Source organism: Myotis davidii, unplaced genomic scaffold (genome assembly GCF_000327345.1).
Source record: "Myotis davidii unplaced genomic scaffold, ASM32734v1 scaffold78, whole genome shotgun sequence".
NCBI lineage: Eukaryota > Metazoa > Chordata > Mammalia > Chiroptera > Vespertilionidae > Myotis > Myotis davidii.
In genome coordinates this window covers 1,224,308-1,240,607 of record NW_006290305.1, presented here as the reverse complement: position 1 = coordinate 1,240,607, position 16,300 = coordinate 1,224,308, and the positions used below count along the sequence as shown (strand labels likewise).

General features: G+C 56.8%; 1 protein-coding gene across 1 annotated transcript in view; it reads left to right on the top strand.

Annotated features, from left to right (window-relative positions):
- The window catches only part of PLXNA1 (plexin A1), a 51,053-nt gene extending 35,054 nt beyond the window's left edge, over nucleotides 1-15,999 (top strand). Inside the window, exons 24-34 of the mRNA XM_006763289.2 lie at nucleotides 1-177; nucleotides 506-572; nucleotides 6,667-6,813; nucleotides 6,917-7,076; nucleotides 7,837-7,940; nucleotides 8,427-8,523; nucleotides 8,883-9,073; nucleotides 9,193-9,362; nucleotides 10,524-10,736; nucleotides 10,812-10,962; nucleotides 12,735-15,999. Coding sequence (XP_006763352.1) covers nucleotides 1-177; nucleotides 506-572; nucleotides 6,667-6,813; nucleotides 6,917-7,076; nucleotides 7,837-7,940; nucleotides 8,427-8,523; nucleotides 8,883-9,073; nucleotides 9,193-9,362; nucleotides 10,524-10,736; nucleotides 10,812-10,962; nucleotides 12,735-12,830 — 1,573 coding nt within the window. The 3' untranslated portion in view covers nucleotides 12,831-15,999. The remainder of the gene's footprint in view (nucleotides 178-505; nucleotides 573-6,666; nucleotides 6,814-6,916; nucleotides 7,077-7,836; nucleotides 7,941-8,426; nucleotides 8,524-8,882; nucleotides 9,074-9,192; nucleotides 9,363-10,523; nucleotides 10,737-10,811; nucleotides 10,963-12,734) is intronic.
- The last annotated feature ends 301 nt before the right edge of the window (nucleotides 16,000-16,300 follow it).

Below are 16,300 nucleotides of genomic sequence, written 5' to 3'. Positions count from 1 at the left end.
CACGCTGGAGGCCCAGCGCAGCTTCTCCATGCGCGACCGTGGGAACGTGGCCTCGCTCATCATGACGGCTCTGCAGGGCGAGATGGAGTACGCCACGGGCGTGCTCAAGCAGCTGCTGTCCGACCTCATTGAGAAGAACCTCGAGAGCAAGAACCACCCCAAGCTGCTGCTGCGGCGGTGAGCCTACGCCTCCCACCTGCAGACACCGAGGCCTGCGGGTGCTCGGCCGGGGCGTTACGTCACGGCTCCGGGGGGCTCTGGCTTCCCTGGCCAGATGCTGGTCGTGGTGGCCTGGTGTGTTGGGCATGGAGCTCCACTCTGGGGCCATCAGTGTCGGGCCTGAGTCCTGCTCAGAGGCCTTCCCTGGGGCCGAGGGCTGGGGTCTCCACCACAGCTCCCCAGCCCATGAGTGCCTTTAGTGCTGGAGGAAGGGGTGAGGGTGGGGTGGGCACGTTGTGTGGGCCTGGCAGCGCAAGTTATGTCACCTGCCTCTGTCTGTCTCCAGGACCGAGTCAGTAGCAGAGAAGATGCTGACCAACTGGTTCACCTTCCTTTTGTACAAATTCCTCAAGGTAGGTGGGCTGGGGAGGAGAGAACGACAGGAGGGTGTTGGGGACAGATGAATGGGTGTGAGGGGAAAAGGAGGCCAGAGATGCACAGTCTCAGCCCAGAGTGGCTCAGAGTGGACTCCCGCAGGACATGCACCCATTGGCCCCTCTCCTGTCTCCATGAGGCTGTCCAGGCCTCACCCAGCCACCAAGGCAGGAGTGGACACCCCAGCTCTGAGGAAAGCTGTCTTGGGCCTCACAGCTAGTGTGCGGCTGAGCTGGAGTTTGAATACAGGCCAGGTCTCTGCACTACCCATGGCTTAGAGCTAAAGATGAGGCGGGGCAACCTGGCAGGGGAGTCCATGTGTCCAGCACCCAGGCTGGGCCAGCCTGGGGAGACACCTGGGGCCTCCTCATAGCTCTCGGTGTGGGGAGAAGCTGCACAAACAAGCCCCGGTTCAGGCTTGGGAGCATCCCTCAGCCCTAGAAGACAGACCCTGACCCGAGGCCGTCCTCAGAAGGGGTGGAGGCAGAGGGCACAGACTGCAGCCCCGGGCCAGACGTGGGTCCAGGTGGATCCGGTGTGGCTGCATGTAGAGAGTGGGAGGTCGCTCAGACCCAGGTATCTGGTTTCCCTTAAAATCTGAAGGCTTGGCAGACACTCACAAGGTGGGGACAGTGGGCCCCAGGCCAAGCCTGGGGTATATGTTCATACGTGTTCTGCTCATTTCTCTGACCTCTGTGCCCAGGTGTATGTTCATACGTGTTCCACTCATTTCTCTGAGCTCTGTGCCCAGGTGTATGTTCATACGTGTTCGCTCATTTCTCTGACCTCTGTAGACGCTCTACAGATGGCCAGCATGATGGCAGTGGAGCCTAGTGGCCTGAATATCCGCATGGTTGCTTCTTAGCCATGGACCTCCATTTCCTGTGTCCTTACTGAATAAGGGACACCCAAAGGGGCCTTCAGCCCTTCACTCAGAATGCTGTTGGGCCCAGGCCCTGGTGGCTTAGAGGTGCCCAGAGCAGAGTCCTGCCTGGCTGGGGAGAGGGTAAATGGGAATCGGGACATGTGAAAAGGGGGCAGATATCAAGGGGTGGGTGAGGTTTGAGGAAGGAAGGGAAGGGGTTGCTTAGCAAGGCAGAGGGAGCGACAGCTCTTAGGTGGGGGTGAGGTACTGTGTGGACAGGGAGACAGGCTGTGCAGGGCTCATCTGGGAAAATCCAGGCCTGTGGAGAGTGTCCAGGAAATGCTGGGGTCCTTGTTATGCTGAGTTGGGAGCCTCAGGAAAAGTGCATTTCCTGTAAAATTCTGTGAGACGGTGATGTATTTACACACTCATTGAATTGCACTCTGGAAGCCAAGAGAAGCAGGTTTAGAGGACACGAGCCACTGGGTCTGAGCTGCCTTAGCTTCATTGACCCGTCTGCTCCTGAGGCTCCTCAGGCGGAGAAAGGGGCCCCAGCTTAACAAATCCAGTCCGAGGCCTGGATTGGGTGTGTGCTGTGGGATGCCAGGTAGAGGGTCAGGCTGAGGAAGTAGGCAAGTGGGGCTAGCACAGGGGGTTGAAGGCAGAGCGGCTGAGTGGGTGCTGCTATCAGGAAGCTGTGCTGTGGGCTCGAGGGTGGGGGCTTCTTCATGGAGGGTCGGGTCAGGTATCGGATGGGTGAGAGGAGGCCAGGGCTGGCCAAGGGAGTGGGAAGGCAGTGTTGGGAGCTACAGGCCAAGCTGACTGGCCCACCCTTACGGGGTTCCATTGAAGAAGCTGAGCAGGGTGTACTTCGATCTGCTCAGAGCACCCCCCTAGTCCCCAATCATGTTTGCCCCTCACGATATGGATGTGTGAGGTGCTGGGCAGGAGGAACTGGCCCAGAGCCATTTGGTTCTGCAGGAGGGGTACCCGGCACTGGCTCAGGCTCCTCCTGTCTACATTAGCTGGCCACTGACTGTGCCACAACTGTTTTGGTTTTTTCAATGTATATGGTCACTTCTCTGTGTCTGCAGGTCCTATATCTATGGATTCAACCAACCACAGATCAAAAATACTCAGAAAAAAAGATGTTACATTGTTACTATGTAGTTAGGCCTATGATGGTTGTATCTGCACTGGATTAGGTACAGACTTTTCTTGTCGTGATTCCCTAAACAATACAGTATAAAACTGTTTCCACAGCATTTACATTGTGTTAGGTATTATAAGTAATCTGGAGGTTATTTGAAGTAAATGGGAGGGTGTCTGTAGATTATATGCAGATATTATGCCACTTTATATAAGGGACTTGAGCATCTGTGGAGTTTGCTATGGGGGAGGTCCTGGAACCAGTTACCAAGAGTACTGAGGGATGAGTGCATTGTATTATTATTTTTTTCAGTTTTAGTAAGAAATAATTGACATATATCACTGTATAAGTTTAAGGTATGCAACATAAGGGTTTGATTTACATATATTGGGAAATGATTACCACAAAGGTAAGGTTAGTTAACATCTCCATTTCATATAAATAAATAAAAAATTCTCGTGATAACAGCTTTTTTCTCCATTGGTCCATACTTTGACTTGGTACACTTTTTAGAACAATTTTAGTTTCACAGCAAAATCAAGCAGAAATGACAGAGATTTCCCATGTATCACGTGCCCTCTTACAGCCTCCCCATTATTACTCCCTCCACCAGAGTGGTGCATTGGTCACAATCGATGAACCTGAGTTAAAATAACATTCCCAAAGGCCATAGTTCACGTGAGGGTTCACCCTGGGTGCTACACATTTGATTTTGGACAAATGGTAGTGACCTGCACCCACCATGACAGTATTAGTAATTTCACTGCCCTAGATGCCTGTGCGCCACCTCTTCACCTAGCAACCACTGATACTTCCCTGTCTCCACAGTTTTGCCTTTTCCAGTACATCCTGTAGTTGGAAGCATACAGTATGTAGCCTTTTCAGACTCCTCTTTCATGTACTTGAGGTTCCTCCATGTCTTCCCATGGCTTGAAAGTTCATTTCTTTTTAGTGTGCCATAAATTGTTTTTAAACACCCCAAATCCCTGTCATTCTTTACTGTTTTTAAGAAACAAACAAAAATTGAACTAGAAAAGTAACCCATGTTCATTTTAGCATACCTAGACAGCACAGAGTGAGTGTAAAGGGCTGAGCCTTTCGCCCCTCCCCCTCCCGTTCTGGGGATGTGTGTCCTCCCACGCTGGGTCCTGAACTGGGAAGCGAATACCTATAAATGGCGTCTAGTCAGAAGAAACCCTGGTGTTGCACCTTTTCTTCCCTCCAGGCTTTTTCCGTTCTAGGACCGTACACTTTGCACCGCACTGTGCTCCCCTCCTTGGGCAGAGGTGTGGTTGCCGCCTCTGCAGGCGGTTTTCCTTCTTTTTTTAAATATATTTTATTGGTTTTTTACAGAGAGGAAGGGAAAGGGACAGAGAATTAGAAACATCGATGAGAGAGAAACATTGATCAGCCGCCTCCTGCACACCCCCCACTGGGGATGTACCTGCAACCAAGGTACATGCCTTTGGCCAGAATCAAACCTGGGACCCTTTAGTCCGCAGGCCAACGCTCTATCCACTGAGCAAACCGGTCAGGGCCGGTTTTCCTTCTTGTTAACAGTTGCATAATGTTCCCAGTGTGAGTGCTGCACTGCCGGAGGTGGTAGGAGAGCTTGCCTTTTTCCTCTCCGTGCCCTGCACTGCGGCCAGCATGCTGATCAGTGATCTTTGCATGTTCATGCTGAAGTGAATATCCAGAACGATGATTGTAGGTGATCAGGCATGTTCATTTTTTATTGGAATATATGCTGCCAAGTTGTCCTGCAAAAAAGGGTTGCACCGATTCAGTGTTTGAGAATCTTACCCAGGCCTTGGATAACACCTACTTGATCAGCTTTCTTTTTTCATCTTTGCCAGCTTGTTGCTTTTGTATAACTCCTGTGTTGTTCATAGAATTGATTTTTGTGTACTCTGTGAGGTAGGCTCCCACTTGATTCCCCCTCCCCTCTCCGAAGTGGAGAAACACTTGTCCTAACATCATTTATAGAATAGACTATATTTGTATTATCTTTGTACTTGAAAATTCATTGGTAGTTTCTGCATGTTCAGAGCTGGGGCTGGGAGGCATTTGAGGACATCCTTTTCCCTCACTTTATAGGAAACTGAGGCCCAAGGAGGGTAGGACTAGATGAGGCCTTGGGTTCTGGGCCTTCCTGTCTCCTGGCCTTAGATCTTCCGTTCCTACTTTGCCCCATCTGGGCAGGTTTTGCAAGAGCAGTTAGAGCCAGCACTGGGGAGCCTGCTGCCTCAGCCTGCGCCCTCTGAGGACACTTGGCATTTGAGGACTAGGTACTTTAGAGGTAGGTGGATCTGGGTTAGAATCCTGGCTTCCCTTATTCACTGTGTAACCCTGGGCCAATAACCTCTTCCTTCTGACTTTTAGAAATACCCCTTTCTCCTCTGCGCGGTGCAAGCAGGGGAGGAGCCTTGGGCAGGTGCTTAGTCTGTCCCCCAGCCACTTCCTTCAGATGGGGTTTGCAGGCAGATATTAATGGCACTGCATCCTAGTCTGCACCCATTCTTGCCTTCTTCCCAGCTGACTTAACGAAGTCAAGTTTGCAAATAAAACATAATTTAGAGGTAGGCATGTCGGAGAGTCTGGGGCTGTTTCTTTATTGCAGATGCTAACAAGGTGTCCAGAGCATCTGGTATGGGGCAGAGCTGCTGCTTGTGTGACGGAGGGGGTGGGGTGGCCAGGATGCTGCCTTCTTGGAGCACACTCCTGAACTCCACCCATCGGGGGCCAAGGCAATGCTGGAGCCTGTGCCCACAACTCGGGCCTTACCTGTGAAAGGGGCACAGGAAGTCAGGCCCCTTGAGGCGTGGCTCTGGCAGTCAGGGCCAGCCCGGGGTAGATAGGACGGGTGAGCTCTGATGTTGGCTTTCTTCCCTTTGATGTAAGGACGTGAGCCTCTTTCTTCGACAACTCTTTTCACTCATGGCATCTGTTGTCCAGCAGCGCCTGGAGCCCAGGCATACACAGGCTCCGTGCTAGGTGTTAGGATGGAATGTGGGTGAGCGGCTGTGCTCTGGCCCTCAGGCAGCTTCCACTCCAGCTGGGAAAGAGCCTCACAGAGAGCAGCAGCAGCCGGAGGTTGTAGCAGGGACCCCCTGATGGTGATGAGGGCCAGCAGCTTTGGCCTGGTGGTCAGTGGGAGCTGTTCTGAGAAGGCAGATTGGGTGGAGTCCAGAAGGGCCAGTAAAGACCTGAGGAGAGATTGCTGGCTGCAGGGGCAGCAGTGCCCAGGCCCTAAGGTGGGACACTAGGTGGTTGGAAGAGCAGGAGACAGCTTTCATGACTGTGATGTGGTAGCTGGGGGGCAATGGTCAGGGTGGGAGCAGAGCAGACCCTCACAGAATGCCCAGAGGCCGCCCCACAGCACCGTGGACCCTCACAGAATGCCCAGAGGCCGCCCGCCCCACAGCACCGTGTCTCTGGACTCTGTGCCCCTCAGTGCTGGTGAACTGCCCTGTGTCGGTGCATACGCACCTCGCAAGTAACGGAGCGGGGCAGCCCTCTACCTGCAGTGGCGGGGTCCCAGCCAGGAGGGCCCCTGACAGCCAACAAATCAAGGTCATATCAAGTTCTCTATGGCACAGGGTTGCCCATGTCGTGGTCCATGGAGGGCCAGAGTACAGTGTTGGCACCTCAGGCTCCAGCAAGTGGGGTGCTAGGGCATTGGCTAGGGACTGGGGCAGTGGACCCGCTGAGGCCTGAGCTGGGGGGACTCAGGGCTTTAGTCTTCGTTGGCATGAAGCCCATGTGGCCACATCGCGTTTTCTGCTGTCCTCGTGACACTCTTTGCTAAGGTTGCGTTGGGATTTTCACGTCAACATTCATAGGGGCAGCGGGTCTGTTTAACTTACTCTCTTGCACAGTCTTTGTTGGGCTCTGGAACCAGGGTTCTACGTGCCTTCTTAGAAGAATTTGAAAATGTTGCTGATTTCTCCTTGTGGGAACTGTGCAGAGGCACCGGAAGGGTGGGAGCGGGTGGGCAGGGCTGGAAGCCCCTGGGGTCCTGGCTGCAGCCTGACTGCCCACTCACCTGCTGCCACAGGAGTGCGCAGGGGAGCCTCTGTTTATGCTGTACTGCGCCATCAAGCAGCAGATGGAGAAGGGCCCCATCGATGCCATCACGGGCGAGGCACGCTACTCCCTGAGTGAGGACAAGCTGATCCGGCAGCAGATCGACTACAAGATGCTGGTGAGTGCAGGCCTAGCGTCCTGCCCTGCCCCCCACCCATGCTCTCCCCCAGGCCTACTCCCTGAGAGGTGAGTGCTGATGCTGCACCCCTCCTTGCCCCCAGACCCTGAACTGTGTGAACCCTGAGAACGAGAACGCACCTGAGGTGCCAGTGAAGGGACTAAACTGCGACACAGTGACGCAGGTCAAGGAGAAGCTGCTGGACGCTGTGTACAAGGGTGTGCCTTACTCCCAGCGGCCCAAGACTGGGGACATGGACCTGGGTGAGTGAGGGAGGGGCTCCATGCTATTTGGCAGTGTGGCCGTGCTGAGGTTCTGAGCAATGGGCCTGCCAAGGTGGCGCTTCCCAAGGTGTGTAAGGAGTTGGGTTTAGGGGCTGGAGAAGTTCAAGCAGGGCCTCTTGTTCCAGGCCAGGCACTGGCTGCTGGTGGAGGGTGCTGGAGGCTGTGGAGGGGTATGAGGGCTTGAGGGAAGGGATGTAATTCCAGCAGCTTTGGATGTGGGCAGGGCAGGGTGGAGGCAGGTGGGGTTGAGGATGGAATCAGGGAGTACACTGAGAGGGCCACCCTGTCCAGGTAAGAGTCAGGGATTGGGGTTCCCACTTACTGGAGGAGGACGGTGGGCCATCAGAGTTGGGGCAGGGAGTGGCACTGTGGCTCACGAGCTGGGCATGTAGGGGTACCCACAGAGCTGAGAGGGGTGGCAGAGGAGGAGCAGCAGGCCTGGGTCTAGGGAGTCCCACCATAGATGTGGCTGAAGAGGCGGGGGCACCACCGTGGAGGCCTTCAGTGCCAGGCTGAGGGGTTGGGAGAGCTTCCTAGAGCTCAAAGGCTGGTGTTATGTGGGGGTCGCCTGCCTGGGGCGGGACATGCTTCCTGCTCTGAGCCAGGCTGCGAGCTGCTGGGAGGGAGGCAGGGAGGAGGCTGTGCACCTGGGACACTGTGCTCCTGGGCTGAGGGAGACCGAGGAAAGGGGGAGATGAGGCACCTGCCGCGGCCCCATCCCTGCGTTTCCTCTCCGCAGAGTGGCGCCAGGGCCGCATGGCGCGAATCATCCTGCAGGATGAGGATGTCACCACCAAGATCGACAACGACTGGAAGAGGCTGAATACTCTGGCTCATTATCAGGTGACCCTGCACCTCCCACCCTCGGGCCATGGCAGCCTCTCCTCAGGCTCCAAGGCAGTGCAGAAGCTGGTGGCCAGCCCCTGGTTGTGTATAGGCGGCAGATGTTGGCAAAAAGAGGGACATGGGTCACATGTACTACCTTCCCAGTCCCACTGGGCTCATCTGGAGGTTACCAAAGGCTAGCCTGGGTTTGCTCTCTCCCTGCTATGGTCAGTCCCTCTTCACGTGGCCCTTGGCCACTCACCCATCTGAGGGGCGTCCACTGCCTCCCGTGCTCTGGGACTGGGCATGGCCTCTTCCAGCTCAGAGGAGCCCCCTTTGCGGAGGGAAAGGGCAGGGTGTGGGTGCTGGGTGCAGTGGGCCTGCCACCTGACTGGGGCTCAGAGTGGTGAGGTTACTGGCCTCCAGCACAGCACTGGGAAGGACTGGAGGTGTCACCACAGCTCCCAGCGGTGGGTCATGAGTCTCCTGGCCCTCTGCCCACAGGTGACGGATGGGTCCTCGGTGGCTCTGGTGCCCAAACAGACATCGGCCTACAACATCTCCAACTCGTCCACCTTCACTAAGTCCCTGAGCAGATATGGTGAGAGGTCGGGTGGGGCAGCGGGCAGGGCTCACTGGCCTGGAGAGCACACCTCCCCTGGGCCCTTCTGCGGCAGGGCCATGCCGAGGTCAGAGGGACACATCAGGGGCCATCACTTGGACACAGCCTTTCCCTCCGTTTGGAGGCTTCGCCTTTCCCCTGTAGCACACACCCATACACGACACGTCATCCGCTGTCCCTCACAACCAGGGAGCGGGGGCTGAGGACCCTAGTTTTCAGAGGTGGAAACTGAGGCTCAGACAGAGGAGTTTCTGGTCCGAGGCCGCCCAGCCAGGGCCAGGGCAGGGTGTGGGTGCTGGAGGCAGTGGACCTGCCAGCTGACCGTGTGGTGCCTGCAGAGAGCATGCTACGCACAGCCAGCAGCCCCGACAGCCTGCGCTCACGCACACCCATGATCACGCCTGACCTGGAGAGCGGCACCAAGCTGTGGCACCTGGTCAAGAACCACGACCACCTGGACCAGCGGGAGGGTGACCGCGGCAGCAAGATGGTCTCAGAGATCTACCTGACGCGGTTGCTGGCCACCAAGGTAGGCCTGGATGGGCAGGCGGTGGGGACGTGGGCGCAACACAGCCAGCTGCCCAGGTCACCAAGGAGCTGAGGGACTGCCGGTGGTACCCTGGAGCTCTGTGCCTTTCCTGCCTGCAGGGCACGCTGCAGAAGTTTGTGGATGACCTGTTTGAGACCATCTTTAGCACGGCACACCGGGGCTCGGCCCTGCCACTGGCCATCAAGTATATGTTCGACTTCCTGGACGAGCAGGCTGATCAGCACCAGATACACGACTCAGATGTGCGCCACACCTGGAAGAGCAACTGGTACCTTTGGAGTGGGATTGGCAGTTGGGCAGGTGGGGCACAGCCAGGGAGGCGGGGGCTGAGCAGCTGCGAGAGGCCTGTCCTCTGGGTGCCCTGTTCTGATGGGTGAGGGGAAAGGCTGGCCTGGGTTTGCTCTCTCCCTGCTATGGTCAGACCCTCTTCATGTGGGCCTTCCTGATTCACCCATCTGAGGGCCTTCCACTGCCCCCCGAGCTCTGGGGCTGGGCATGGCCTCCGCTTCAGCTCATAGGAGCCCCTTTACTGTGGAACCTGCATGTATGCACACATGGCTCTGTGCAGGGGTGAGTGTGGGCTTTGTGTGAGAAATGAAGTTGATGGACCAGGCCTGTGCCAGCCATTGGCAGTGATGAGGACAGCAGTGGTAGTGACAGCAAACACTTGGGGACTCTCACCCCCTCAGGTAGTCAGCACTCCACCCCCAGCACCCACTTCTCAGTCTGGCTTTTGTCTCCCTGAGCCTGAGCATGTGCCCTGCAGCATCTGGCCCATCTCCGAGAAGCTCCTGGCCTCTGGCCTCTTCCCCTCTGATCCCTGGTAGCCTTTCCCCTTGCAGCACTCTGGTCTCCACATGCTGCCACTTCCCAAGCCTGGATGCAGCCCTGGGCCTCGGGCTTGGCCTGTGCTGCCCATGGGCCTTGGAGGGGTTCCATGGGGCACCAAGGAAGGAGCATCGTCTGGTCTGCACCATCCAAGAGAATTCTCTGCAATGACAGAATGTTCTGGATCCAGAGTGGTGGCTGTCAGCCCCGTGTGGCTACTGAGCATTGACATGTGACTTCAGCTGAGTTTCTGAATTTTTAACTATTTCAATTTAAACAGCCACAAGTAGCCTAGGTGATGGCTGTTTTAGGGGTGGCATTTTGGGCACAGAGGTCAAATGTCTGTGGGATGTGTCCCCTGGAGCCCCTCCAGGGCAGAAGCAGGCTTGTGATCGTGTGTGAGTGCATGTGTAAGCCTGTGACCACGTGGAGGACTGTCCTCCTGCAGTGCGGGTGGCAGGAGACAGCTCTCACCTCCTGAGAATCCTCGCCCCTCTCTAGGCCTCAATTTCCCCATCTGCATGGAAATCCATGGTCACTGAGAGTCAGAGCCAGGTCGGCTGGGAGGGGTACTGACCATGCATCTGACCTGCCCACGCAGCCTGCCCCTGCGCTTCTGGGTGAACGTGATCAAGAATCCACAGTTTGTGTTCGACATCCACAAGAGCAGCATCACGGATGCCTGCCTGTCGGTGGTGGCCCAGACCTTCATGGACTCCTGCTCCACCTCTGAGCACAAGCTGGGCAAGGATTCGCCTTCCAACAAACTGCTCTACGCCAAGGACATCCCCAACTATAAGAGCTGGGTGGAGAGGTGCGGCGAGTGTGCAGGGGGTGGGCGGTAGCGGAGGGCTGGGACCCAGCTCATGCACCAGACATCTGCCCGCAGGTACTATGCTGATATTGCCAAGATGCCTGCCATCAGCGACCAGGACATGAGTGCATACTTGGCCGAGCAGTCACGACTACACCTGAGCCAGTTCAACAGCATGAGCGCCTTGCATGAGATCTACTCCTACATCACCAAGTACAAGGATGAGGTGAGCACACCAGCCTTGCCCAAGTTCGCCTGCTTCACACCACCTGCTCAGCCCTTCACCAGGCCTTGCCAAGCAGGGCTCCCTCCCCAAGGTCCTTCTGCCAACCGCATCCAGTGCCTGCCTCCTCCGATCTGCTTGCCCATTGGCCACCTCACGTGCTGAGGCAGGAATACAGTGCTGTTTGATTGTCCATCAGGCCTGGCAGGGTCCGGCTGGGCTGTAGCAGGCCAGGGAGCATGTTTCTGGGCACGGGGGTTGGGGGAGCAGGGGAGCAGATGAGCAGATTGTAGTGGCTTCCTAAAGTGGAGAAGACAGGTTGGTGAGTGACTGTTCTTTAAGGACCCATTACAACAAGCATGTCAAACTCGCGGCCGGCGGGCCACATGCCTCCTTAAATAAATGAGGCATGTGGGCTGTGAGTTTGACCTGTTTGCATTACAAGGTTGATGGGCCTGAGTGGGCATCTCCAGAGCCTTCCTCCTTTAGCATTTTCTGCTGACCTGGAGTGAGCCTGCAGCAGGTCTCCTTGTCATCTGCTACACAGAGCTGGGGCTTCCTGAGGAGGGAGGACTGATTCGTGGGCTGAATTGGTTGGGCACATAGGGCCGGAGAGGCAGGATGGGCATGGCCATTGCTAAGGCCCTGAGGCCAGAGTGGGCCTGGCTACAGGGCCATGGAGGCCAGGAGGCTGAGAGGAGGAGGGGGAGAGGTAGGCCAGGCTGAGGCAAGGGGCCTGTCGCTGGGTGTGCAGGCCTTGGGGAACTTGGGCTTTCCTGTGAGACAGGCCATCAGGGTTTGGAGACAGAGCTGTGATCTGACCTACGGGTGCCCAGCGGGAGGGGGGATCAGGGACCATGTAAGGGCTGGGCCATGGGAGGGAGGGATCAGGACTTGCTGATCAGACTGGCTATGGGGTGTGACTCCAGACTTACGGTGGAGTGAGCTACGGGAGGTGGCAAAGTCCAAGGAATCCGCCTTGGACTTTCATTTAAGTTGGAGGTGGAGCTGGGCCTCGGGAGAGACTCAGGCTCCAGGGTTAGCGAGTGGGGGTCGGCAGCATCAAGATGGCCCTAGAGGTGATGAGTCCGGAGCAGGAAGAGGACGGGCTGAGACTCAGACCTGGGGCTGGGTGTTCGGAAGTGAGGTTGGGCAGGTGTCCTGGGGCTGAGAAGGATAAGCAGCAGATCCTGGGTGACCTGGAGACTAAAGCCTGCCCTCGGGCTCATGAGGGAGAGCAAAGAAGCTGGAGGTTCTCTGCGGAGCTGCGCTGTGCGGGGCCAGAGAAGCAGGTGGTGGGAGGCGACGTGCTGGCAGGCTGAGGCACCAGCGGGAACCAGAGCGTGGACTGAGGGTGCTCCTGCTTCCTAGGGGCTGGGAGCAACAGGCTGAGTTGCCGTGCAGGGAGGGCCTCCAGGCGGTGGCGGCATGTCCGTGTCCCCAGTGGCCAGGCGGGGAACTGCACCAAGAGGACATGAAGGGCTGGCTGTGACCAGAGCCCTGTTTGGGGCTGGTGTTTTGTGGGTCGAGTGTAGGAATAGTGACCAGGGGGCAGGGGGACTCAGTCTTCATACCAGTCACGTGGGGATCCAGGTTCAAAATCCAGGTTCCTCAGCTCACAGTGAAGGGATGGAATTAGGTATCTGCTGCAGAGCCCTGCCAGCCCCTGCCATGCCACTTGCTTAGTGAGTGTAATCCTCCAAGCTTCTATGAGGTGGTCCCATGTGAGCCTAGCCAGCCTGCCAGGCTCGCTAACACCCTGCCTGCCCCTGCAGATCCTGATGGCCCTGGAGAAGGACGAGCAGGCTCGCCGGCAGCGGCTCCGGAGCAAGCTGGAGCAGGTGGTGGACACAATGGCCCTGAGCAGCTGAGCCACCCGCCACCACTGCCCAACGGGAGATTAGTGAGAGGGCCGCAGGATGGCTTCCAACGACAGCCAAAGCTGGGAGGTCCCTGGAGGCAGCCTCCCCCCACGTGTGCCGAGTGCCTGTGTGCTCGGGGCAGGCGTGTAGGCTGGCGTCCTCCCTGCCTCTCTCCCCCCTGGCTGGGGGTCCCGGTTCTTACTGGTGTGGGTGAAACGGTGCCTGCCACACCCTCCGTGCCCAGAGCTGCTGGCCACAGGGCAGGGGAATTCCAGTTGCAGCTGGAATCTTGGAGACGCCGGTGACTGTTGAAGACCTGAGTGTAAGGCTGGGCCCCCTGGGAGGAGGGATGCCAATCTGGCTGTCTCCTCGAAGCCAGGTTGGTGAGGCCAGAAGGGCCAGGAAGAGGGGCTGGAGGGGGTCAGCCTTCTCGGCTTCCCTGGCAGAGTATAAGGGCTGAAGCCTGTCTGGCAGCCTGGGGAGGCTAAATGCCAGACCTGGCCAAGGTGAGCTGAAGTCAGTCTGGACTATTGCCACCTGCCTGCCACCCTCACGCTAGCTGCTGCACCACACCACCATCCTCCGATTCACCGCGTGCTCTGCGGTGGAGGCAAGAGTTCCTCGCCCAGAGAGAGGCCCAGCTCCCTCCCGTGGAGGGGCTGCAGGAAGGCAGCGCTCCCCGCTCCCAGGTGAATTCCAGAAGGACTCGGCGACTCCCCGTGTGTCCTCAGGGCTGTGCCTCTGGGGGCCACTGGGGCCTGGAGCTCCAGTCATGAGCACATTCCCATTATTTATTCCTCCACTGCATCCGCTCTGTGCCAGCTCTCCAGCGTGGAGCTCCTGGGAGCAGCCCGACCGTCCGATTCCATCCCTGCATCTCTGCCTCCCCCTCTCCACATCCACCTCCAGCGGCTTCCAGTCTGGCATCTCAGCAGCATGCGGCCCCGCACACGCAGTGGGACGCCTGGGGCTGTTTTTTGTTCTTTCGGGGGAACACAGAGGTCCTGCTGCACTCCGTTGGGGTGCCAGGAACAGGGCAGGGTCCTGGGTCATACTCTGGCCTGGCTGGGAGCAGGACACAGTGACCAGAGGGCCTGGTGGTCAGCTCTGTCCACCTGCCTTCAGTGAGCAAGAGAACAAATTTTTAACTAAAACAAAACCTGTACATTAGTATATATATGTGTGTGTGTGTATATATATATATATATATGTGGCTCTAACCTCAGTCTCCAGCCCCAGTGGGGTCCTGTATAGCTGACTGGAGGAGGAGAAATTTTACAAACAATTTAGAATAAGAAAATTAAGGCAGTGGGAAAGCAATACCAAATGGTCGTGAAGCAAGTGGCCAGATTCCCTGAGCGGAACACTCCACCCCTCGACCTGTGGTTTGTCCTGTTTTTTTTTGTTTGTTTGTTTGTTTTGATGTATAAAGGAGAGAACTTCTTGGCGTCCCCCACCCCCAGCTTCCAGGGCGAGGGGCTGTGAGTTCCTGCATGACTGTGCTAGCGTTAAGTCTGACTTGATCTTTTTAAAACTGCAAGTGTTGAATACTAGAGATGTTAGACACTTTTTTAAATGTTTTTTAATTAGTCACTTGTGAAAGCAGACAAGCGGCCCCCCTCTTCAAGTTCACTTTTTTGACGGTACTAAAGATTCCCATGGACTTTAAGGGACAGCTAACTGTGGCCAGCGTCATCTTGAGGACCCCGCTAAGCTGCATGGGCCAGGCTGCACACCTTGGAGATGGGTTAAGGGCTGCCTCTTGCATGGGGAAGCAGCAGGGAACCTGAGAACCTGACTGGAACCGGGGAAAACGGTTCCCCCTCACCTGCCCCGTGGGTGATGAGCAGGGCTCTGTCTCCTGCTGCCATGGATGAGTAGCTGGAGCCTAGGCAGCCCGTGTGGGCTCGCCCCTGGGCCAGCATGGGGCAGAGCTGAGACCTGCCAGAGATTAAGCTTGCTTTTTGGTGGCCACTGCTCTGGCCTGGATTCCAGTCCCAGGGTGCCCCCTGCTCCTCTCTGATGCTGCCTGGCTGTGCCTGGGTGTGGACCTTGTTTCCTCCAAAGTCTTCCCTGGATGCTGGCTTCCAGTGGAAGCCCTGTTCTTCCAGTTCCCTGCTCTGCCCTCTTCAGAATCCAGTTCCAACCTTGCTGAGGCCTCCCAGCCTGCAGACAGCCCCGCGCTCACCTCCTGAGGCTGCTCTCCGAGGAGGGCGGGGAGGGGGCGGCCCACCTAATTGCGCACACCTGTCAGGCGCAAGCACTTTAGCAATATCTGTTTACATATGAGCTGATCAAGCTGATTCTAAGCCTGCTGGCTGCTCGGCGCAGCAGGTCCCGCACCTCCCTTCCCGCCAGGTCTTGGAGTTAGGTTCTGAGTTCTTGTCAGTGGCTCTCAGTCCTCCATACTCTGTAGCACCCCAGGCACTGCACCACCACCTCCCAAGCGTTGACCTGCCAGGGGCTCTGACCCCGAGCTCTGGCACTGGCCTCGGGAGTGTGGGGCCCTGGCAGGAGCCTGGAGATGGAGTGCCACTCTGCAGTGAAGTCCCCTGTGCAGACGCAGACCCAGGGAGTCTGGGCCACAGCACGGAGTGCTGTGCGGGGACACCGTCCTGTCCCAGGCACTGCTGCTATGGCCTGTCCTGCCCCCGGCTGTCCCTTCCAACCTTCCCCCACTCTTGTCTCAGGAGTGCCCGGGGACGGCTCATGCCTTGGTCTGGGAGCCCGGCCTCTCAATATACCTCGAGCTTGCCCTGCACTCCCTGACCCAAGGCGGAGCAGCCAGGGTCACCCCCAGATGGAGGGCCCTAGATGTTCCCACCCTCCCTGGGCTGACCTTGCTGAGAGCCTCCGCCCTGGTTCTTCTCCCAGTTCTGGTTGTGACGGCTCATGTTGGTGCTACACACGCTAGAATAGATATATTTACAGAGAGATATTTTTAAGATGAAGCCCACAATTAGCTGTCCTTTACCACCACAGGGCCCCCACCCAAAAGAAGAGCAATCACTCGGCGGCCTGAGCCGCCCCTGCCACTGCCTCTCCCAGGCGCAGTGTGGCTGAAGGGGCGCTCGGCCCACAGGTTGTGTAAATACACGGTCATTCCCTATTTTACTGTTCTTCAGATTTAGTACTTGTAAATACAAACATTAAGGAGAGATTAAACATTTTTGCTAAAGCTCATGGCTCTTTGCTTTTCTGGCTGAGAGGGGTTTTGGGGTGTGGGGGTGGCATGTGCCAAAGACTGCAAGCACATCTTGCTCAGAAGTTCAGCTATACAGTGGGGCCTTGACTTATGAGTGTCCCGACTAACGAGTTTTTTGAGATACCAGCTGTCTCTCAGCCTTTGCATTGAGTTGATAGAGTAATTTGAGTTAACAAGCTCCTTAAGGTCTCGGAACGAATTAAACTCCTAAGTCAAGGCCCCACTGTACTAGGACTAGTGGCCACAGGTGCTGATTCTTGGCCTCCAGGGTTTC